Below are 22,055 nucleotides of genomic sequence, written 5' to 3'. Positions count from 1 at the left end.
GTTCCATGCTTTGCTCCTGTGGTATTCCATTCTGTTGTACCGTTTAATTTCGGTCCTGCTTCACCACACGATTCAACTCCCTGTATTCTGCTGTGAGTTGAATAGGTTGTGTTGGTGCAGGGTGAGAACGGTGTGCAGGTCTCACTGTATCACTGGACCAAGGACTGGGATCCACCATCCTAACACATTGCTTATAGATTCATTATAGGTTCATGAGCAGCTAATGGCGAGATAGTGATTTCCAGAAGGGCATGTAGCAACTCATTTAAGTCATCAAGGTAACACGCAGTTTGGCATCATGAGTTATCACTCATTAGCATATTCAGAATTTGAATGTAACAACATGGTCCTGAAACAGTTGTGTGCTCTTGATTCATTAAACCAGTGCAGTTCATCATCATGGCCTAAACACACAGTGCTAGTAGGCTCAAAACACCTGATGGACTGAAACGATTTCCCATTAAACTCCACGATTGACAAATTAAAAAAAAAAAAAAAATGAAAACCCCGGAGTATGCATCAGGTATTTTCTGCCATTCATCAACAAATAAGATCTGTGTACTATTAGTTACAACCTTTTTATTTCTTCCTATGACCCTTGACCCCACTTAGCTCCCCCACTTATTACCTCATTGAGACTTGCACCCCCCAGCTGGTCATGCAAAGATCCTCATACTGTATAACACCCCCTCCAACCACCACAGTCCCTCTTACAAGCCCTGCGCTCTTAGTCAGTCAGCTTGGACCCATGCAGGTTGTGGTGTTGATCCAGGGCCAAATCTGGGCTGAATCTGGGCCAGACCTAGGCCGATTCTGGGCTCGAACCGGGCCAGGTCTGAGCCATAATGAACCCAGCTCCTCCGGACCCAGATTTAGCCCCCGCTGGGAGCAGACAGTAACTGAAAAAACGTACCCCTCCCCCCTCCGCCAGAGCTCCCTCCTCTAGAAGAGACCGAAGGTCAATGGCTGGCTTGGGACGCCAAGGGGCGGGACTGCTTAAGTTTCATCAATGGTAAGGTGTCCTCCTTATTTCGCTCCCCTGATGATTGACTGCCAGTGGGATGGAGGTTAACCAATAAGGAGCAGCGTATTTGATGAAGAGGAGGCTGGAGATCCACCACATACAGTACATCCTCCGCAGCCGTTTATCTGCAGTCCTTTTCCAGAATCCCGTCTGACTGTGTAACCATGTCTTTTGTTTGTTGAGATGAATACTCACACTCCTCTAACTGTACCCTGTTGGAATGAGACAGCTTCTGTTTGATGTTGTCTGACCCAGAACTCTTGTTCGTTATAACTATGTGGCGTCCAACAGTGAAAGGCTGTGATCAGATAGGAGGCTTTTTTTCTTTTCTTGTGCTGACTATTAGTAATGTGAAAGGGCTCACTCGTAGTGATGAACCCACAGAATTAGGGCCGGACAATATATCAGTATAAATCGATATCATACCTTTTTTCCAATAAGCTTAGGGACATTTCTGTTGATTCAAAACAGATTTTTTTTTTTCTAAATTTTAAAAACATATCCTCTGTACCTTTTAACGGGACATTTCTATTAATCCAAAAATTAAAATACGGGGGGGGAAAAGCTGTCAAAAATCATTACAGGAAATTCCTTCTTATTAACACAGTATATTATCCCATATTTCTACAGGCTTTTCTAACAGTGTATGCTCATATTACAACCGTCCTATGTGATCATGGCCTGATGTCCCTCTGCCCTTTGTGCTCTGTTTATGTTTTACTATAACACATATTGTACAATACACATACCCCTCCCTTTATAACCTATGAATGAATGAACTTTACATACTGTAATCCTGTATGTCTGTACCATGAGGTCTCCATAGAGATTAATAACATTCATTTTAAATCTGCGATGTTTTGCTTATATTTTTACATTTTTCTTTCTATACAACCACTACGCTGTGTACGTGTTATCATGACGTGAATACAGGGTTTCCGCAGGATCTCAAAATCAAAATGAACGGGTCTTTATTTTCCTTCGTCCATGCATTACCTCTACAGCTCATTTTCTTTAATTCTGTGGTGTTGTAGTTCTTTCTTTCGCTAGTCCAAATATAACTTTGCTGTATTATGACTACAAATGAGACCAACATGCAACTTATATTGCGGCCAATCAGCTTTTGTGTTACTGGCGCGAGTCTTTTTCGGATCGTACCACAAACATAAAACAGATTTTATTCTTTGGAGAAGAGCAAGTTGGGCTCAGTTGATGTTGTGATAAAGGTCTTAAATTTCATTCATAATGGTCTTAAAAAGTCTTAAATTTGACTTGGTGAAACCCTGAAATAACCCACACTATCGTTACTTCTTACTCACAAAAACACAATAGTTTGTTTCTGCTGGAACTGCCTATCGATGTGGACACAAAGCCAGAGATAGACCCAAGTTATTTTACCCAGAGTTCATTGCAATAATTTAGCACCTGTAAGACAGGTGTAAAACTATCAGTTTCCCTTGAGACAGAATAATTATTATTCTGATTATTACAAGGAGATATTTTCATGCACAGTCATTTTGATACCCGTGTCTCTCTCTCTCTCTCTTTCTCTCTCCCTCCCTCCCTCCCTCTGTTTTCCTCTCTCTCCCTGTGTGTTTTCAGTGGAGAATGGGGAACACTGCGACTTCACTGTGCTACGCAACATGCTGATCAGGTAAGACGGCTGTTATTCAGACAGCTATATAAGTGTGTGTGTGTGTGTGTGTGTGCACCCTATATGGGGCAAATGTGCATTGTCAATGTTATTATAAGTGTCTGACAACATTATGGAAAGATGAAGAAGTTTCCGTTTTTCTGCCATGCTTTTGTGTGGAACTTTCTGATTCCACTTCAACATTAACTTTAGCTAAAAGCATTCCTAATAGAATTTTCTCGCTCAATGCTGGACCAATTTCAAAGATTTTTGTTCACATGAATTACTCAGACACAAATGCATGGGGAAATAGGGTCCAGGTTGAAAAAGAAAAAAATAAGAAAATACCCTTTATTCCCATGAATGCAACTTGATTTCTTACCCAAAAACTAGAGGCTGACAGTTTTCTTCTAATGCCCACATTAGTGTACAGTAAATGTATTTTTCTGTTTCTTCCCCGTCCACAGGACTCATATGCAGGATTTAAAGGACGTCACCAACAATGTCCACTACGAGAATTACCGCAGTAAGAAACTGGCTGCCGTCACCTGTAATGGAGTGGACAATACCAAGACCAAGGGACAGCTCACTAAGTATGCCCTCTATACGGAACTACTACTTTCCTCATTTTAATGAAACAGAACACACTACTTTAGATGTGGGGGAAAAAAAACACAATGATGGCTTGTTGTCACAGCAGTTTTTAGTTTTATTAAAGTTGATCAACACAAATCACAACTAACTATTAACGTGTGCCTTTGCCGTGGTCAACAGGAGTCCCCTGGCACAGATGGAGGAGGAGCGCAGGGAGCACGTGATGAAAATGAAGAAGATGGAGGCCGAAATGGAGCAGGTCTTTGAAATGAAGGTTAAGGAGAAGAAGCAGAAACTGAAGGACTCAGAGGCTGAGGTGGGTTGTGTGTGTGTGTGTGTGTGTGTGTGTGTGTGTGTGTGTGTGTGTGTGTGTGTGTGTGTGTGTGTGTGTGTGTGTGTGTGTGTGTGTGTGTGTCAGTCACCATTCAAGGCATCCATTATGTAAGGGATAATGTAGGGCAACCCCTTCAGGCTGATGGGGCACAAGATAACAAGATCAAAAACTAGTTATATAAGTAAGGGCACTTTCACACCAGCCTCATTTAGTTCAGTTGAATCGCACTGGAGTTGGTTTTGCCTGATTGTGCGGCTCATTTGGGCAGGTGTGAACGCATTAATCACACTCAGGTGCGCACCAAACGAGCGTACAGAGACCTGCTTGATGAGGTGGTCTCGGTACGCTTTCAATCCAACTCTGGAGCGGTTTGTTGGTGGTGAAACGTGATCTGACCTCGAACCACACCAACAAGTCTTAGCTGATGTCTCCTGTAGTCAGGTGTGTCCAGCAGTCTGAGCTAGTGTCTCCTGTAGTCAGGTGTGTCCTCCAGTCTGAGCTAGTGTCTCCTGTAGTCAGGTGTGTCCTCCAGTCTGAGCTAGTGTCTCCTGTAGTCAGGTGTGTCCTCCAGTCTGAGCTAGTGTCTCCTGTAGTCAGGTGTGTCCTCCAGTCTGAACTAAGTGTCTCCTGTAGTCAGGTGTGTCCTCCAGTCTGAGCTTGTGTCTCCTTTAGTCAGGTGTGTCCTCCAGTCTGAGCTAGTGTCTCCTGTAGTCAGGTGTGTCCTCCAGTCTGAGCTAGTGTCTCCTGTAGGGCTGGGCGATATGGTTGAAAACTGTATCACGATATAAGTTTTTCATATCGGTTGATATCGATAATTATTGATATTTTTTATGACCTATTTAAAATAAGGACCAGGAGAAAAATATATTAAATTTAAACATTTTTATTTTAAACTTAACCCTGCTCTGATTATAATCCCCTCAGTTATAAAAGCAGAAATGTCAACACAACCATTGAAAACACTCAAATAATTAAAATGTAAACCGGTTTAAAATCACAATGAACACTTAACAATTATCTCTTAACATTAAGGTGCAAAATTAAAGAATAAGTAAGAAATGCTTAATAAAGTATCACAAAATAGTGCGAAGTGTTAGCTAAATATAAGAAACCTGAGAAGGAACTATTTTCTGCAGGTTTAGTGCTAGGTTGGTAACCTGGCTTCTGGACAGTGCTCAGCATGTCTGCCTCCGTTATTTCTTTGTAGCGTTTAGTAAGGCGCTGATGCAGAGTACCTCTCCATGGTGGTCTGCTGCTTGTAGTGTTTAGTAAGGCGCTGATGCAGAGTACCTCTCCATGGTGGTCTGCTGCTTGTAGTGTTTAGTAAGGTGCTGATGCAGAGTACCTCTCCATGGTGGTCTGCTGCTTGTAGAGTTTAGTAAGGCGCTGATGTAGAGTACCTCTCCATGGTGGTCTGCTGCTTGTGGCGTTTAGTAAGGCGCTGATGCAGAGTACCTCTCCATGGTGGTCTGCTGCTTGTAGTGTTTAGTAAGGCGCTGATGCAGAGTACCTCTCCATGGCGGTCTGCTGCTTGTGCCGTGTTGCAGCTGCAGATGTTGTTGGACGTTGATGGCGAATACGGCTGTGCTCCAAAGTGTGAGCGCGGCTAAAGTGGTAAAACAAGTTTATGGTATTACCAGTGTTGGTCTGACTACGGTCAGACTTATAAAATCCCCAAAACTGCCATACTGACTTTTCCTGTTTTATCAACGATTTCCTGGCTCGCTGCAGCACTCACTTTCCACTCCATGCCGGTTCTGTTATTGAAGAACACGAGACAGCGATGTGGCGCAACCACACATGATACTGTTACATAATTGGCTGTTAGAGTGTCACTCCCCACGTTGCTAGGTTGCCAGAGAGTGAGGGCCTTTGTTCATGCAACCAAACTTGATTCACAACCTCTGGTTTCTTCTGATGAAGAAAAACAAGTTATCGAACGTTTTATCGACCGCATTTTCTATTGATATTGATTATGTGTCTATCGCGATACATATCGTTATCGTTTTATCGCCCAGCCCTAGTCTCCTGTAATCAGGTGTGTCCTCCAGTCTGAGCTAGTGTCTCCTGTAGTCAGGTGTGTCCTCCAGTCTGAGCTAGTGTCTCCTGTAGTCAGGTGTGTCCTCCAGTCTGAGCTAGTGTCTCCTGTAGTCAGGTGTGTCCTCCAGTCTGAGCTAGTGTCTCCTGTAGTCAGGTGTGTCCTCCAGTCTGAGCTAGTGTCTCCTGTAGTCAGGTGTGTCCTCCAGTCTGAGCTAGTGTCTCCTGTAGTCAGGTGTGTCCTCCAGTCTGAACTAGTGTCTCCTGTAGTCAGGTGTGTCCTCCAGTCTGAGCTAGTGTCTCCTGTAGTCAGGTGTGTCCAGCAGTCTGAGCTAGTGTCTCCTGTAGTCAGGTGTGTCCTCCAGTCTGAGCTAGTGTCTCCTGTAGTCAGGTGTGTCCTCCAGTCTGAGCTAGTGTCTCCTGTAGTCAGGTGTGTTCAGCAGTCTGAGCTAGTGTCTCCTGTAGTCAGGTGTGTCCTCCAGTCTGAGCTAGTGTCTCCTGTAGTCAGGTGTGTCCTCCAGTCTGAGCTAGTGTCTCCTGTAGTCAGGTGTGTCCTCCAGTCTGAGCTAGTGTCTCCTGTAGTCAGGTGTGTCCTCCAGTCTGAGCTAGTGTCTCCTGTAGTCAGGTGTGTCCTCCAGTCTGAGCTAGTGTCTCCTGTAGTCAGGTGTGTCCTCCAGTCTGAGCTAGTGTCTCCTGTAGTCAGGTGTGTCCTCCAGTCTGAGCTAGTGTCTCCTGTAGTCAGGTGTGTCCTCCAGTCTGAGCTAGTGTCTCCTGTAGTCAGGTGTGTCCTCCAGTCTGAGCTAGTGTCTCCTGTAGTCAGGTGTGTCCTCCAGTCTGAGCTAGTGTCTCCTGTAGTCAGGTGTGTCCTCCAGTCTGAGCTAGTGTCTCCTGTAGTCAGGTGTGTGTCCTCCAGTCTGAGCTAGTGTCTCCTGTAGTCAGGTGTGTCCTCCAGTCTGAACTAGAACTCTCCTGTAGTCAGGTGTGTCCTCCAGTCTGAGCTTGTGTCTCCTGTAGTCAGGTGTGTCCAGCAGTCTGAGCTAGTGTCTCCTGTAGTCAGGTGTGTCCTCCAGTCTGAGCTAGTGTCTCCTGTAGTCAGGTGTGTCCTCCAGTCTGAGCTAGTGTCTCCTGTAGTCAGGTGTGTCCTCCAGTCTGAGCTAGTGTCTCCTGTAGTCAGGTGTGTCCTCCAGTCTGAGCTAGTGTCTCCTGTAGTCAGGTGTGTCCTCCAGTCTGAGCTAGTGTCTCCTGTAGTCAGGTGTGTTCAGCAGTCTGAGCTAGTGTCTCCTGTAGTCAGGTGTGTCCTCCAGTCTGAGCTAGTGTCTCCTGTAGTCAGGTGTGTCCTCCAGTCTGAGCTAGTGTCTCCTGTAGTCAGGTGTGTCCTCCAGTCTGAGCTAGTGTCTCCTGTAGTCAGGTGTGTCCTCCAGTCTGAGCTAGTGTCTCCTGTAGTCAGGTGTGTCCTCCAGTCTGAGCTAGTGTCTCCTGTAGTCAGGTGTGTCCTCCAGTCTGAGCTAGTGTCTCCTGTAGTGAGGTGTGTCCTCCAGTCTGAGCTAGTGTCTCCTGTAGTCAGGTGTGTCCTCCAGTCTGAGCTAGTGTCTCCTGTAGTCAGGTGTGTCCTCCAGTCTGAGCTAGTGTCTCCTGTAGTCAGGTGTGTCCTCCAGTCTGAACTAGTGTCTCCTGTAGTCAGGTGTGTCCTCCAGTCTGAGCTTGTGTCTCCTGTAGTCAGGTGTGTCCAGCAGTCTGAGCTAGTGTCTCCTGTAGTCAGGTGTGTCCTCCAGTCTGAGCTAGTGTCTCCTGTAGTCAGGTGTGTCCTCCACTCTGAGCTAGTGTCTCCTGTAGTCAGGTGTGTCCTCCAGTCTGAGCTAGTGTCTCCTGTAGTCAGGTGTGTCCAGCAGTCTGAGCTAGTGTCTCCTGTAGTCAGGTGTGTCCTCCAGTCTGAGCTAGTGTCTCCTGTAGTCAGGTGTGTCCTCCAGTCTGAGCTAGTGTCTCCTGTAGTCAGGTGTGTTCAGCAGTCTGAGCTAGTGTCTCCTGTAGTCAGGTGTGTCCTCCAGTCTGAGCTAGTGTCTCCTGTAGTCAGGTGTGTTCAGCAGTCTGAGCTAGTGTCTCCTGTAGTCAGGTGTGTCCTCCAGTCTGAGCTAGTGTCTCCTGTAGTCAGGTGTGTCCTCCAGTCTGAGCTAGTGTCTCCTGTAGTCAGGTGTGTCCTCCAGTCTGAGCTAGTGTCTCCTGTAGTCAGGTGTGTCCTCCAGTCTGAGCTAGTGTCTCCTGTAGTCAGGTGTGTCCTCCAGTCTGAGCTAGTGTCTCCTGTAGTCAGGTGTGTCTTCCAGTCTGAACTAGTGTCTCCTGTAGTCAGGTGTGTCCTCCAGTCTGAGCTTGTGTCTCCTGTAGTCAGGTGTGTCCAGCAGTCTGAGCTAGTGTCTCCTGTAGTCAGGTGTGTCCTCCAGTCTGAGCTAGTGTCTCCTGTAGTCAGGTGTGTCCTCCAGCCTGAGCTAGTGTCTCCTGTAGTCAGGTGTGTTCAGCAGTCTGAGCTAGTGTCTCCTGTAGTCAGGTGTGTCCTCCAGTCTGAGCTAGTGTCTCCTGTAGTCAGGTGTGTCCTCCAGTCTGAGCTAGTGTCTCCTGTAGTCAGGTGTGTCCTCCAGTCTGAGCTAGTGTCTCCTGTAGTCAGGTGTGTCCTCCAGTCTGAGCTAGTGTCTCCTGTAGTCAGGTGTGTCCTCCAGTCTGAGCTAGTGTCTCCTGTAGTCAGGTGTGTCCTCCAGTCTGAGCTAGTGTCTCCTGTAGTCAGGTGTGTCCTCCAGTCTGAACTAGTGTCTCCTGTAGTCAGGTGTGTCCAGCAGTCTGAGCTAGTGTCTCCTGTAGTCAGGTGTGTCCTCCAGTCTGAGCTAGTGTCTCCTGTAGTCAGGTGTGTTCAGCAGTCTGAGCTAGTGTCTCCTGTAGTCAGGTGTGTCCTCCAGTCTGAGCTAGTGTCTCCTGTAGTCAGGTGTGTCCTCCAGTCTGAGCTAGTGTCTCCTGTAGTCAGGTGTGTCCTCCAGTCTGAGCTAGTGTCTCCTGTAGTCAGGTGTGTCCTCCAGTCTGAGCTAGTGTCTCCTGTAGTCAGGTGTGTCCTCCAGTCTGAACTAGTGTCTCCTGTAGTCAGGTGTGTCCAGCAGTATGAGCTAGTGTCTCCTGTAGTCAGGTGTGTTCAGCAGTCTGAGCTAGTGTCTCCTGTAGTCAGGTGTGTCCTCCAGTCTGAGCTAGTGTCTCCTGTAGTCAGGTGTGTCCTCCAGTCTGAGCTAGTGTCTCCTGTAGTCAGGTGTGTCCTCCAGTCGGAACTAGTGTCTCCTGTAGTCAGGTGTGTCCTCCAGTCTGAGCTAGTGTCTCCTGTAGTCAGGTGTGTCCAGCAGTCTGAGCTAGTGTCTCCTGTAGTCAGGTGTGTTCTCCAGTCTGAGCTATTGTCTCCTGTAGTCAGGTGTGTCCTCCAGTCTGAGCTATTGTCTCCTGTAGTCAGGTGTGTCCTCCAGTCTGAGCTAGTGTCTCCTGTAGTCAGGTGTGTCCTCCAGTCTGAGCTAGTGTCTCCTGTAGTCAGGTGTGTCCTCCAGTCTGAGCTAGTGTCTCCTGTAGTCAGGTGTGTCCTCCAGTCTGAGCTAGTGTCTCCTGTAGTCAGGTGTGTCCTCCAGTCTGAGCTAGTGTCTCCTGTAGTCAGGTGTGTCCTCCAGTCTGAACTAGTGTCTCCTGTAGTCAGGTGTGTCCTCCAGTCTGAGCTTGTGTCTCCTGTAGTCAGGTGTGTCCAGCAGTCTGAGCTAGTGTCTCCTGTAGTCAGGTGTGTCCTCCAGTCTGAGCTGAGAGTGTCTCCTGTAGTGTCTCCTGTAGTCAGGTGTGTCCTCCAGTCTGAGCTAGTGTCTCCTGTAGTCAGGTGTGTCCTCCAGTCTGAGCTAGTGTCTCCTGTAGTCAGGTGTGTCCTCCAGTCTGAGCTAGTGTCTCCTGTAGTCAGGTGTGTCCTCCAGTCTGAGCTAGTGTCTCCTGTAGTCAGGTGTGTCCTCCAGTCTGAGCTAGTGTCTCCTGTCAGGTGTGTCCTCCAGTCTGAGCTAGTGTCTCCTGTAGTCAGGTGTGTCCTCCAGTCTGAGCTAGTGTCTCCTGTAGTCAGGTGTGTCCTCCAGTCTGAGCTAGTGTCTCCTGTAGTCAGGTGTGTCCTCCAGTCTGAACTAGTGTCTCCTGTAGTCAGGTGTGTCCAGCAGTATGAGCTAGTGTCTCCTGTAGTCAGGTGTGTTCAGCAGTCTGAGCTAGTGTCTCCTGTAGTCAGGTGTGTCCTCCAGTCTGAGCTAGTGTCTCCTGTAGTCAGGTGTGTCCTCCAGTCTGAGCTAGTGTCTCCTGTAGTCAGGTGTGTCCTCCAGTCGGAACTAGTTTCTCCTGTAGTCAGGTGTGTCCTCCAGTCTGAGCTAGTGTCTCCTGTAGTCAGGTGTGTCCAGCAGTCTGAGCTAGTGTCTCCTGTAGTCAGGTGTGTTCTCCAGTCTGAGCTATTGTCTCCTGTAGTCAGGTGTGTCCTACAGTCTGAGCTAGTGTCTCCTGTAGTCAGGTGTGTCCTCCAGTCTGAGCTAGTGTCTCCTGTAGTCAGGTGTGTCCTCCAGTCTGAGCTAGTGTCTCCTGTAGTCAGGTGTGTTCAGCACACTGAGCTAGTGTCTCCTGTAGTCAGGTGTGTTCTCCAGTCTGAGCTAGTGTCTCCTGTAGTCAGGTGTGTCCTACAGTCTGAGCTAGTGTCTCCTGTAGTCAGGTGTGTCCTCCAGTCTGAGCTAGTGTCTCCTGTAGTCAGGTGTGTCCTCCAGTCTGAGCTAGTGTCTCCTGTAGTCAGGTGTGTCCTCCAGTCTGAGCTAGTGTCTCCTGTAGTCAGGTGTGTCCTCCAGTCTGAGCTAGTGTCTCCTGTAGTCAGGTGTGTCCTCCAGTCTGAGCTAGTGTCTCCTGTAGTCAGGTGTGTCCTCCAGTCTGAGCTAGTGTCTCCTGTAGTCAGGTGTGTCCTCCAGTCTGAGCTAGTGTCTCCGGTAGTCAGCTGTGTTCAGCAGTCTGCGATGCAGCAGAGCAGCAAACCGTAGCAGCTTGCAGCTTTTCTCTCACAGAAATGGACAGCAGTCAGGCTCGCCATCCATCAGTCACGTCTCCGTGGTCAAACCATCCACCCCTAAAGTTGGAGACAGACGCCGGCAGAGCAGAGCGACGTCTCGGTGACCAGAGCAGACGTAGTAACGTCTCTCGCCAAACAATGTCTGATAATTGAAATGAAATGAGCTGGTTTGACCACGGAGATTTCCAGAACACAGGACCTTGTTCCCGTTTTTACTTTCTTACTCCCGCCCCAGATCCATCCGACCAATAAGACGATTTAACTTTCTTACATGATTTGTAATGATGCTTTTTGGTATGCTTGGATTTTTCTGGGTGTGAAACGAAAAAAATAACTATAATAATAATAATAATGGCTCTAAGTTTACAAACTCATCAACTGATTCAGACCAAAGCAAACAAACGGGTGAAAACGCCCTAAATGAACGACTGATGGGTATTACATGTGCTATTGATGGGAACGTGTAACACTGAGTCTCTGTAATGTTTTGACCCTTAGCTGGAGCGACGCCACGAACAGATGAAGAGGAACTTGGAGGCGCAGTACAAAGAGCTGGAGGAGAAGAGACGGGTGTACGAGGACGAGAAGGCCAACTGGGAGGCTCAGCAGAGAATCCTCGAGCAGCAGAAACTGGACGCCTCCAAGTCAGTAACGCTCGCACTCTTCAACAGCTGACTAATAACGGTTTAACTGGTCAACTGGTTCATTTGTTAAGGCAGCAGTATGTTTACTAAATGATGCATAGAAAAAAGGTTTGACAATATTGTTAGCATCATTTTTCTAGAATAGGACATTAACTGTATATTGTTACTGCTGTGGCAATGTTCTTACGCTGTGCGGTTTGCTTTGCTACGAATGCCAATCATGCATTTATGATATTTATTTATTAAGGTTTCTTTGTTACATAAAAAAATGCAGGCTTTCATAAATTAGGTACGGGTGTATTTTATTGCTTAAGTGAAGTTATCAAATGTCACTCTCCCTTTTTATGTCATTTTTCACTACTGTGTGTTCATTCGGTTCATTTCTATAGTGTTGTTGGGTTAAATCAAACAACAGAACAAAAAATCTGCTTATTATTATTTTTGGGGATTTGGGTGACCCGACCGTTTGAGACGGCTGCAGTGCGGTGCCTGGAAAGCCCAATAATGATGTTACCACGTTGTTGTACGAGATTGTAACGTTGTCTCTTTTCTTGTTTCTCACACAGGACGATGGAAAAGAACAAGAAGAAAGGAAAGATCTTTTGAAGAGACACGACTTGTTTCTTCACCTTTTTTTTTAATCCCCTTTTGAAGTTGGCATTTACTGTGGCCCTCCGAACATACACACAAAAACAACAGATATAACACTCAGCACATTCCACAACGTACCTCTGGGTTACATTTAACATGCACCACGTGTGACATGGATGCCATTTCCCTTCACACACACACACACACACACACACACACACACACACACAAAACAAGCCCATAACATGCAAAGGCCCACATGCTCGTCTCTCTGCAGGGTTTTACCATTTTATCTGTTGAAACCTTTTAATTTTCATGGGGAATGCATGTTTTTGTGAAATTCTATTTTCCTATATTTCCTGACAAAGAGGAGAAGCTCGAGTTCCTCTGAGCTACAATACGGAGTTAACACATGGCAGGGACCATGCATAGCCATTTGTACACATGTAGTGTATGTAGTGTAGTATGTTCTCTAGATATTCCATAGATCTGCAGATAGACGTACTATCCCTCTTTTATTTTTCTCAAAAACTTAACACAGGTGTGTACACATTAAAAACACTCATAGACTCCAGACCTTGTTGAGAGTGTGTTAAGAGAATGGAGAGTGTATGTGTTAAGAGAAGGGAGAGTGTATGTGAGGGAAGGTGGCAGCTGGGCGGGGAGAAGTCTGATGGAATTAAGGCGCGGTCACACCAAGAAAGTGGCACAGTGAAATGAATCTCACTGAGTCTTTGCGCAATTTGGTTTCTTCTGTGAATAGTATACATAACTGCTTCCTCACACAACAAACTATTACCCCTCTGCTATTCTCTCTAACAGAATATGTTAAATCCAAAAGCAGTGTGCTGCGACACATTCAAACATTTAAAGGGTAACTTCTGTTTTTTTTCAACCAGGACCCTATTTTCCTATGTTTTTGTGTCTAAGTGACTGGAACAACAATCTTTGAAATGAGTCCAGTATAGTATAATATAGTGAACGCTGTGACTGGCAGCCACTGACCGGGCTGCAATGTAACCCTATGGGGCAAATGTACATCGTCAATTTGGTCCCCTAAAAGTTTATTTTACCACTGACAGACTCAGATTATTATTCTAAGTGTCTGACAACATTATAGAAAGGATCCCTACAGAGATAGACCTTTTTAAAACCTCTTTGAGACCTTTCTGTTTAACCAGAAACAGCTCTGAGGTCGCTAGAGCTAAACCCACCAGACTCCATTTAAAAAAAACAATACTTTTAGTGTGTATAGAGCCAACATATTTTCACATGTAAATCAGTAAACTATGTGTTTATTTCAACCAAAACTAGAGTTGTGATGGTTGAAAAAGTGGAAAGACGACCCAAAACGGCTTTTTGTTTAATTTTGTTTCTGTCGACTTTGAATGAAGTGTATTTTACGATGCTAAAATGACTGTTTATTTACATGGAGTCTGGTGGCTTTAGCAGACGCAATTTGGCAGATGTTTTTATGTTTAAAAAATTATCTTACTCTTTAACAGAAAGGTCTACCTCCTTAGAAATCCTTTCCATAATGTTGTCAGACACTTAGAATATTAATCTGAGTCTGTCAGCGGCAAAACAGAACTTTTGTGAACATAAGTACAAGCTGCAGAATTGCCCTATTAAATTACATTGTAGCTTGTTTCACTGACTGCCGACTGCAGCGATCTCTCTTAATACTGGACCAATGTCAGAGATTGTTGTTCCATCAGTCACTTAGACACAAAATCATATGAAAATAGGTTGAAGAAAATGGTAATTACCCTTTAATTTACCTTTCCAAGAGTTTCCATGTTTTATTTTAATATGATGATGGTGGTGATGATATTAATAATACTATATGTAAGGGTGAAGAACGACTGCGTTCTTGCACTGCTGTGAAAGGTTTGTCCCTTTATCGTTTAAAGCAAAATGCTAAGGAGACAAACCTTTCACCTGCAGCACCTAAAATATGACTTGTATGGACGTGTTTGATTGATGATGGAAATGCTTATATTGTGTACATACTAAAGGCTGCTCAGTGGCCTTTTTTTCTCTTTTTTTGTTTATTTTTCTGAATATTATATGCCAGGAATAACAACAGAACTTGTACTCGGAACAGAACCTATTATATAAAACTTGTCTTAAGAACACATATACTGTATACATCTATGCCAACGAGTACACTTTCTCAGGACTGCTCCGTTACGCTACGTTTTCTCCTTAAGTCCAGAGAAAAGCAATTATGTGGACCTACAAGTTAAAAAAAAAGTGATTTTTCTTTGAAATGCTTGTGAACCACTCGCCCTTCCAATAACACCAAGTTAACATACATTTAGGTGAATTTTCTTTATGTAAAATTTCCTTTTTTATATATATATATATATATATATATATATATATAGTGTACACTGTTTACTGCTTCTCTTTTGTGTTACCATGTGTTCCGTCTCTAACTGTACATGGTTGATATTAAAGTTGACATGGTTATGATTTAACTCCCAACGTGTGCTGTGAAAGTATTCTTTTAAACACACTCATGACATTAATAATTTAATACGGAGTCAAACATTTAGAATCCTCTGGATGGAGATTTATCAAAACATTCATGTATGGAAACATATGTATCAACTTTATTTATTCAGGGAGGGCCAGTTGATTGTATGCCATATAAAACTGTAATACATGTAAAAATGACATAGTCTTTTTTTTTTTAGAACATAGTAATTAATATATAATATACAGTTGAAATACACACTGCGAACATAAAGCAGTTACAGAATGTTAAACAACTCCGTTCACATGTACATTCAGTATACATGGCGTCATAAAGAAGACATTTAACGGTCCCATGGCATGAAAATGTCACTTTGAGTTTTTTTAACATTAATATGTGTTCCCCCAGCCTGCCTATGGTCCCCCAGTGGCTAGAAATGGAGATAGGTGTAAACCGAGCCCTGGGTATCCTGCTCTGCCTTTGAGAAAATGAAAGCTCAGATGGACCAATCAGGAATCTTCTCCTTATGAGGTCATAAGGAGCAAGGTTACCTCCCCTTTCTCTGCTTTGCCCGCCCAGAGAATTTGGCCCACCCATGAGAGAGAGACATCATGGCTTTCAAACGAGCAAAGTGGCAGTTGGTCAAGGCCACACCCCCACCCTCCACCTTGCCCCCCCTCTCTCCTCCTCAATAGCTACAGACACAGAAATGGCACATCCTAAGGAAAGCTCATTGTGGGACTGGCTCTAGTGGCTGTAATTCTGCACCAAGGCTGAATTTAGGGAAAGAGACTTCAGATACAGTATTAGGGGACCACTAAGGTCTATATAAAAGAGACTTCAGATACAGTATTAGGGGACCACTAAGGTCTATATAAAAGAGACTTCAGATACAGTATTAGGAGACCACTAAGGTCTATATAAAAGAGACTTCAGATACAGTATTAGGGGACCACTAAGGTCTATATAAAAGAGACTTCAGATATAGTATTAGGAGACCACTAAGGTCTATATAAAAGAGACTTCAGATACAGTATTAGGGGACCACTAAGGTCTATATAAAAGAGACTTCAGATACAGTATTAGGGGACCACTAAGGTCTATATAAAAGAGACTTCAGATACAGTATTAGGGACCACTAAGGTCTATATAAAAGAGACTTCAGATACAGTATTAGGGGACCACTAAGGTCTATATAAAAGAGACTTCAGATACAGTATTAGGGGACCACTAAGGTCTATATAAAAGAGACTTCAGATACGGTATTAGGGGACCCATAAGGTCTATATAAAAGCATCATCACACCCCCACCCTCCACCATCCTGCAGCACCAGAGCAATCCTGGAAGTGGACTAGGTAAATAAACATGTATCCGTGAGATCATCCAACTTTTGAGAGAAGAAATGAAACAGTCTGCATCTTTATGCATATTGAAAGTTGAATCTATCTGCAATCATAAGCAGCACTGCTCATTTCCATGAAGCAGAGGATTTTGCTGCTACAGCCTTTCCTAGTCTGGTGTGACTAGTTATGCCTGCAGCAGGTGCTTCCATGATGCTATCAGTTATTATGCTTCCTCTTCTTTAGTTTTGGTCTATGATTTTTTTTTTCAGTTTGGCATCAGGCATTTTGTCACCAACTGGAATGAAGCGTGCCAAACCTGCTTTTTTCCAGTGTAACAAATTTCTTCGGATTTTATTTTGTAGTAACAAGTAACTAAGATGCTCAGGGGAGATGTAGTGGAGTAAAAATAAAAGTTGCCGGAAATATAAAGTAAAGTACAGATATGTGAAAATTATCTTTAATTACACTAACAAAGTATTTGTACTTGGTTACATTACAACAATCGGACAAATGAAAACTTGCGCTCAGTGGATATCTCGCCTCCTGACTGGAAACCCCCAGCTTTTATTAACTCTTCTGATTTTATTATCTTTTTCTTTAATCATAAGTCATTATTTCATTCTTTTATAGTCATCATTTTTTATGTTTAAGCCTCTAATTACTTTAGTTATTCTATTTTTGCCATAGAGTTAATTTTAGGTCTTATTTATTATTGTAAATGTAGTGAGGTTTCACTATAAGCCCCCAAGCATAAGTTTCAAGTATATGCCTTAATAGTAATTCTACAGTATGATACATTTTTAGAGCTGCTGACTGCTGCCCACAGTGTAGTACAGCAGCTGCAACTAAATTGTTAATACATACAATGTTTATTAAATTTAATAAAATAAAGGCTGAGGCCAGCCACACAGTGGAGTTTTGGAGGCCCCCCTAGAGGTCAGAGGGTCCCTGTGGTAAATCCTGTTGGACTCAAACAGAAAACTCCATTGCACCGTCTTGTATTTGTGTTCAACCTGAGATCTAAGAGCATTTTTATACATATCTTCTTAAATTAAAAAGGGTTTCCGCATATAACTGATCCCTGTGAGTTTCATATCTAAATGTTCAGAACAAACTTTCTGTATAGTGCCATGTATAAAGAGATCATTTGGAACATTCAGACATTTGAAATTAGTTTACAAAAGTCTTGGGTTCACAAACGTAGTGCAATATAAATGAAATTGTAACTCAAAATGTCTGCTGTGAAAAAAGGTCTAGCGACTGGTCGGGACCGGTTTCCCACGATGGCACCCGCCTGTATGAACGCTAATGTCTTCATAAACTCTTTAATAAACTGATCTGTACATCAAATACATCTAACAAATGTACCTAGAGGAGGAGGGGTAAATTACTTTTATTCTGACTCATGTGTTGTCGTTGGGTTTTGACTACTGTCATTATCTTTTATTTTAGTGTGTGACAGAAGAACCAGATTTCAGAGGAGAAGTAGACGTGGAGGACTTACAAGAACATTAGCGGGGGTGCCACAGCATGTACAAACCCCAGCTGAAAACTTCTTTGATGTAAAAGGTGTTATCATCGTCATCCTCTAAAAGAAAAGTAAATATTGACCAGGGAGGTGGGGGTGTTTGTGAGCGGGGGGCACAGCTGGACCAGTCTGGGATAAAAAGAAAAAAGGGGTGTGGATTGAGGAGGTGTGGTGGGAGGGGTCCAGGCTGCAGCTGGCCTGCACACAAAAACAAAGTATATATTTAAGAAAAAAGGATTAACTTAATTCACCACAGAATAAAATCCTCTTATAAAAAGAGCACATCACGTATGCAGAACTGGCAGCAATTTCAGACAGCTGAACAAGATATCCATCTTAACCAGAGTTTGATATTCTAAATACACAAGTGAGAAAAAAAACAAAAAACACGTGACCCCCCCCCATATATATATATATATATGAACGAGGCTGAACGAGGCTTCTTTTTACATTCAGCACCTCCTCATATCCTTTGGGGCTTTCAGGATCACAATGTTGAACCATTGTGGATTGGAAAAATCTTTATTTCAACAATGCAAAGACAGTTATTGACCTTATTTTCTTATTTTAAACTATTAAAGCATCATTTAGAAACCTGGAGCTAAATAACATTTGATAGAACCAAACGGTAGAGCATGGCTCTAACAAAGATATGGGACACAGAGTTGGGATTTTCTTTAACTTTATTAATTAGCTGAAATTTTGATATACTTAATTTACAGCCTTACAATCATTTCTTTACTTATGTATCCATGTAGGTTTATGAAAATAAAAAAGAAACATGCAAACTGTTTTGGCTTTGGAAGTGAAGCCAACATTTTGATTAGAGGAACATAAGCAGGAGCACAGCAGGGTCTTCTGGGTTATAGTCCAGCAGGACGCCACAAGGCACAGCACATAGCTGCAGCTTCATCAATCAGCAAAAAAAGAATCATTTTGCTATTAATTCAATTTGATTGATTACAAACTGTGAAATGTCTGTTACAGCAGCAGGTATAATACACACAACACCATCAAAAAGGACAAGAAATAACTAAAATGATAAAATCTCACCAGGACAGTTTGTTTAGCAGTGGAACAGGACTTCTGCCAAAGAGAGTCCTTCCTCCTTCATTAAGATCTGGGATCTGGGATGTTGGGTGTCATTTTTTGGGGTGGCAGTGTCCTCATTTAGGATCCTAGCCCTCTTGCTATTTCATTTTCTTGTCATCATTTATTTTTACATACACACAAACACACACACACTTTCTCTTTCTATGTGATTCTATATCTACATACAATATGTTGTAATTTATGTTGTATTGGGGTCTTTTTATGAATGTGTGCAAACTAATAATAAAAACTAACTAACTAACTCTAGGTTTCCTGTTGTCACTTGATGGGTTAGGGTTTCTGATGGTTTTTTTGGTACCTGAGTGTCTGAGTCTCTGTGTTGCTGCAAGACAAATTTCCTCTCAGAGACAACAGAGTTCAAGTTAAAAGTTGAATTCCTAATCTACTCAGAAAACACACATAGCCAGCAATTACGTTAATACATTTATTCAAATATAAAGAGTATGTATTTATAGGCGTGCAAAACCAAGCATAAGTTTCAAGTATAGCCTAAATTAAGCGTATAGTAATACTACAGTGATACATCTTTAAAGCTGCTGACTGCTGCCCACGATGTAGTGCTGCTGACTGTAGATATCCCGAGCCCACTGGAAAGTTTCTCTGAAGCAGATCGGTATTCCTCTGATAGTATGGACTCTGCAAAACACACACAAGAGGAAACTTAGCTCCACCTTTTTTTATTTGTGTTCAACCCTCTGAGATCTAAGGGCATTTTTTATAGCTATCTTCTTGAATTAAAAACGGTTTTTGCATATAACTGATCCCTGTGTATTTCATATCAAAATGTTCAGAACAAACTCAGCTTTCTGTATAGTGACGCCTAAAATTGTTCCAGAGCCATGTATAAAGAGATAATTTGGAACATTCATACATTTGAAATTAGTTTACAAAAGTCTTGGGTTCACAAAAGTAGTGTAATATATGAATGAAATAGTAAATATGTCTAAAATTAAATGTTGTAATATGGCTTTTTGAGTAGGAGTGTTGTCAAACAGCACTTGGACTCGCTGGCGCGTCTTTTTGTCCTCAGAGGGTTAAAAGGACAAGTAATCAGGGGTTAAAGTGGGATTTAGCAGGAATGGGGAAGCCTAAAATCAGAGAGTGCCCCGGTGGCATGCTCGGCCAGGAAAATGTACATTTTAAAGTTAAAATGCGTCAATCTGGTGCACTTTGAGAGCAATACAAAGAGGCTACATCTATAACATTGTGTTCATTTGACAAGTTAACCAGAAACACATTGGCTGTACAGATATGAATGGGGATTACAAGAAGAAAAGGAAGTAGTCAAACCCACAAAGCTTGTAAACAAGACAGAGTTTAACGCAGTTCACAAATGGTCAAAACACAAAAATACATATAAGTCTTAGCTACTAAAAATAATGTATTTTAAAATTTGCTGCTTTTGGCTGGGAATATAGCTGAACTTATCAATGTTTTTAATGAATTATAACGGATGCTGTGGCGTTGTGATGATGTCTGGAGGTCATGGTCATCCATCTTTCTATTCATCATGTCATCACCAGTTACAAGACAAGAAATGGTAGACAAATGAGGCACACACTTACATGAATGCCTGATTCTGACAGGAGCTGTGGGTCTTGGTTATGTTGAACACACGCTTTACTGGTATTTTCTGTGTGAAAAATTTGAAGCAGCAGTTTCCAGGTGCTGTGTTGAACTTCAGAGCTTCAGCTGTGAGGAAGGTAAATGGTTAGAGTCAGAACAAACATGAAACTCTGAAGATGACACAAACACACAGCGGTGGAAGAAGTATTCAGATCCTTTACTTAAGTAAAAGTACTAATACCACACTGTAAAAATACTCTGTTACAAGTAAACGTCTTGCATTAAAAGTCTGTAAATATCATCACGAAAATGTACTCAAAGTATTCAAAGTAAAAGTACCAAATGCAGACACACCCTCCCATTGTAGTGTGTGTAAAGGATCCAACCAGCTGTGTGTTTAATGGTCTCATCATCTCAGCTGGACTTGTAGCCGCTTTATTGTCGGCTAGTTTACTTTAGAATCAAACATCAGATTTTATAAACTACATGTGTTCTGTGTGCAAAAATCGTAATGTGTAAAGTAACTAGTAACTAAAGCTGTAACAGATGAATGTAGTGGAGTAAAAAGTCCAATATTTCTCTCTGAAATGTAGCAGAGTAGAAGTAGAAAGTGGCATGAAAAGACTCAAGTAAAGTACAAGTACATCAAATGTGTACTTATGTACAGTACTTGAGTAAATGTACTTAGTTACATTCCATTAATGCAAACACAGATCACTCACGCATGGCGTTGCAGCAGCAGGCGGTGAGCAGCAGCAGCCCCAGAGTGAAGCAGAGAGTCTTCATCATGCTGTCAGTGAAAAGATGTTGATGATGATGATGTTCTTCTTCTTCTCCCTTCGCAGTGATCGACTCTTAGCACTGCGTCCGATAAAGATATATAAGCCCTGTCCATTGTGGAACCGAAATGTTTGATGTCATCCTTTCCATCCCAAATGCATCCTGCCATGATGACACGTCAAGGGCAGAATCCCCCCCCCCTCAATGCTCAAACCACTGTGTGCTGTTGTCTACTGAGGGGAAGGAAGATGTCGTAAAGACCACAGTGTTGTTGTAAATATTAAAATCTACTCCCCCACTCTCAGAAAAAGGAATAGAATGTCAGCGTTTATCTTTTCGTTTATATTTAGTTAGCAGAAAGGTTATGATATTCCCTCACATGCTTAACATTTTTAACAGAAGTACAAAGTACACACAAGAGTGACACATTTTTATTTAGATTATACGCATGTTCAAGGGACATTTTGTTAGTTTCTGAGTCTACTGATGAGATACGCTTTGAATATGTTATCATTTACATTTCCAGTAAAGACAGAAAGGCTTCAAACTGACCCAAATGCATACAGAATGTCTCGACCAAGCGTTGCTTTTTGACGCGATGGGAGTGAGAATGTGTTGGTGTCAGCGCTGGAGTATGGTGACACTGCTACACCGCTCATCTACTGTGGGATATGGTAGGGAAACGCTTTGGCTTGTTTGAATTTTGGGCGGCGCAAATCCCTGATAGCGGAGATAGCGAGAGGGGAGGGACATCCGGCGAATCAGGCTTTATCCCAGCAATGTACATCCGTTGACCCAGACTAACTGTATGCCAACTGGTGAAATGTATTTAGGAATAGGCATCACTAAAACCAAACATCAACGGACATGACAAGGACTTTAATGTGAATCCTGATTTATTACTTGATGTGACTATTACTGCATCCCCAACCTGCACCGTCAGACACCTCCTACCAAGAGCCTGGGTCTGTCCCAGGTTTCTTCCCAAGAGGGAGTTTTTCCTCACCACTGTCGCACTGCTTGCTCTTGAGGGAATTACTGGAATTGTTGGAATTGTTGGGGCTTTGTAAATTATAGAGTGTGGTCTAGACCTACTCTATCTGTAAAGTGTCTCGAGATAACTTGTGTTATGATTTGATACTATAAATAAAATTGAATTGAATTGAATGACCTTCATTATCTCAGTTTTGTCCTGACAGTGCTTACATTTTGGATGCTCAATAATGCATTTAAGCAAATGAGCCCACAGAAAATCTAGGTGCCAGGTGTTCTAGAAAAAGAAAGCATATAAAGTGCACACATCGC

The 22,055-nt window shown here is 43.0% G+C and overlaps 2 protein-coding genes across 3 annotated transcripts in view; one reads left to right on the top strand and one right to left on the bottom strand.

Moving 5' to 3' along the window:
• The window catches only part of LOC114559660 (septin-7), a 58,906-nt gene extending 46,418 nt beyond the window's left edge, over window positions 1-12,488 (top strand). The window contains exons 9-13 of one of the 2 annotated variants that reach the window (XM_028584447.1): window positions 2,627-2,678; window positions 3,125-3,250; window positions 3,432-3,567; window positions 11,201-11,346; window positions 11,913-12,488. In XM_028584447.1, the coding sequence (XP_028440248.1) occupies window positions 2,627-2,678; window positions 3,125-3,250; window positions 3,432-3,567; window positions 11,201-11,346; window positions 11,913-11,952 (500 nt within the window). In that variant the 3' untranslated portion in view covers window positions 11,953-12,488. The remainder of the gene's footprint in view (window positions 1-2,626; window positions 2,679-3,124; window positions 3,251-3,431; window positions 3,568-11,200; window positions 11,347-11,912) is intronic. The other variant, XM_028584448.1, reaches the window with a different exon arrangement.
• A 6,397-nt stretch (window positions 12,489-18,885) lies between these two features.
• On the bottom strand, window positions 18,886-20,808 carry LOC114559540 (C-C motif chemokine 8). Its single transcript, XM_028584226.1, has 3 exons — window positions 20,693-20,808; window positions 19,970-20,096; window positions 18,886-19,040 (listed from the first exon to the last, which is right to left on the bottom strand). Exons 1-3 carry the CDS (start codon window positions 20,757-20,759, stop codon window positions 18,932-18,934), a joined length of 303 nt encoding a protein of 100 aa, XP_028440027.1. The 5' UTR covers window positions 20,760-20,808; the 3' UTR covers window positions 18,886-18,931.
• Window positions 20,809-22,055: the final 1,247 nt, after the last annotated feature.

This window comes from Perca flavescens, chromosome 8 (genome assembly GCF_004354835.1).
Source record: "Perca flavescens isolate YP-PL-M2 chromosome 8, PFLA_1.0, whole genome shotgun sequence".
Classification (NCBI taxonomy): Eukaryota; Metazoa; Chordata; class Actinopteri; order Perciformes; family Percidae; genus Perca; species Perca flavescens.
The sequence above is the reverse complement of the archived record's forward strand: the minus strand, read 5'-3'. Positions and strand labels throughout refer to the sequence as shown.

Excerpts from the sequence above, each read along its gene's own strand:
- LOC114559540 (XM_028584226.1), bottom strand. The coding sequence starts at position 20,759 with ATGATGAAGACTCTCTGCTTCACTCTGGGGCTGCTGCTGCTCACCGCC. Across the intron at positions 20,097-20,692 it reads CTGCTGCTGCAACGCCATGC|CTGAAGCTCTGAAGTTCAAC; the intron begins GTGAGTGATCTG and ends CCTTCCTCACAG. Across the intron at positions 19,041-19,969 it reads TGTCAGAATCAGGCATTCAT|AGTCCATACTATCAGAGGAA; the intron begins GTAAGTGTGTGC and ends TGTGTTTTGCAG.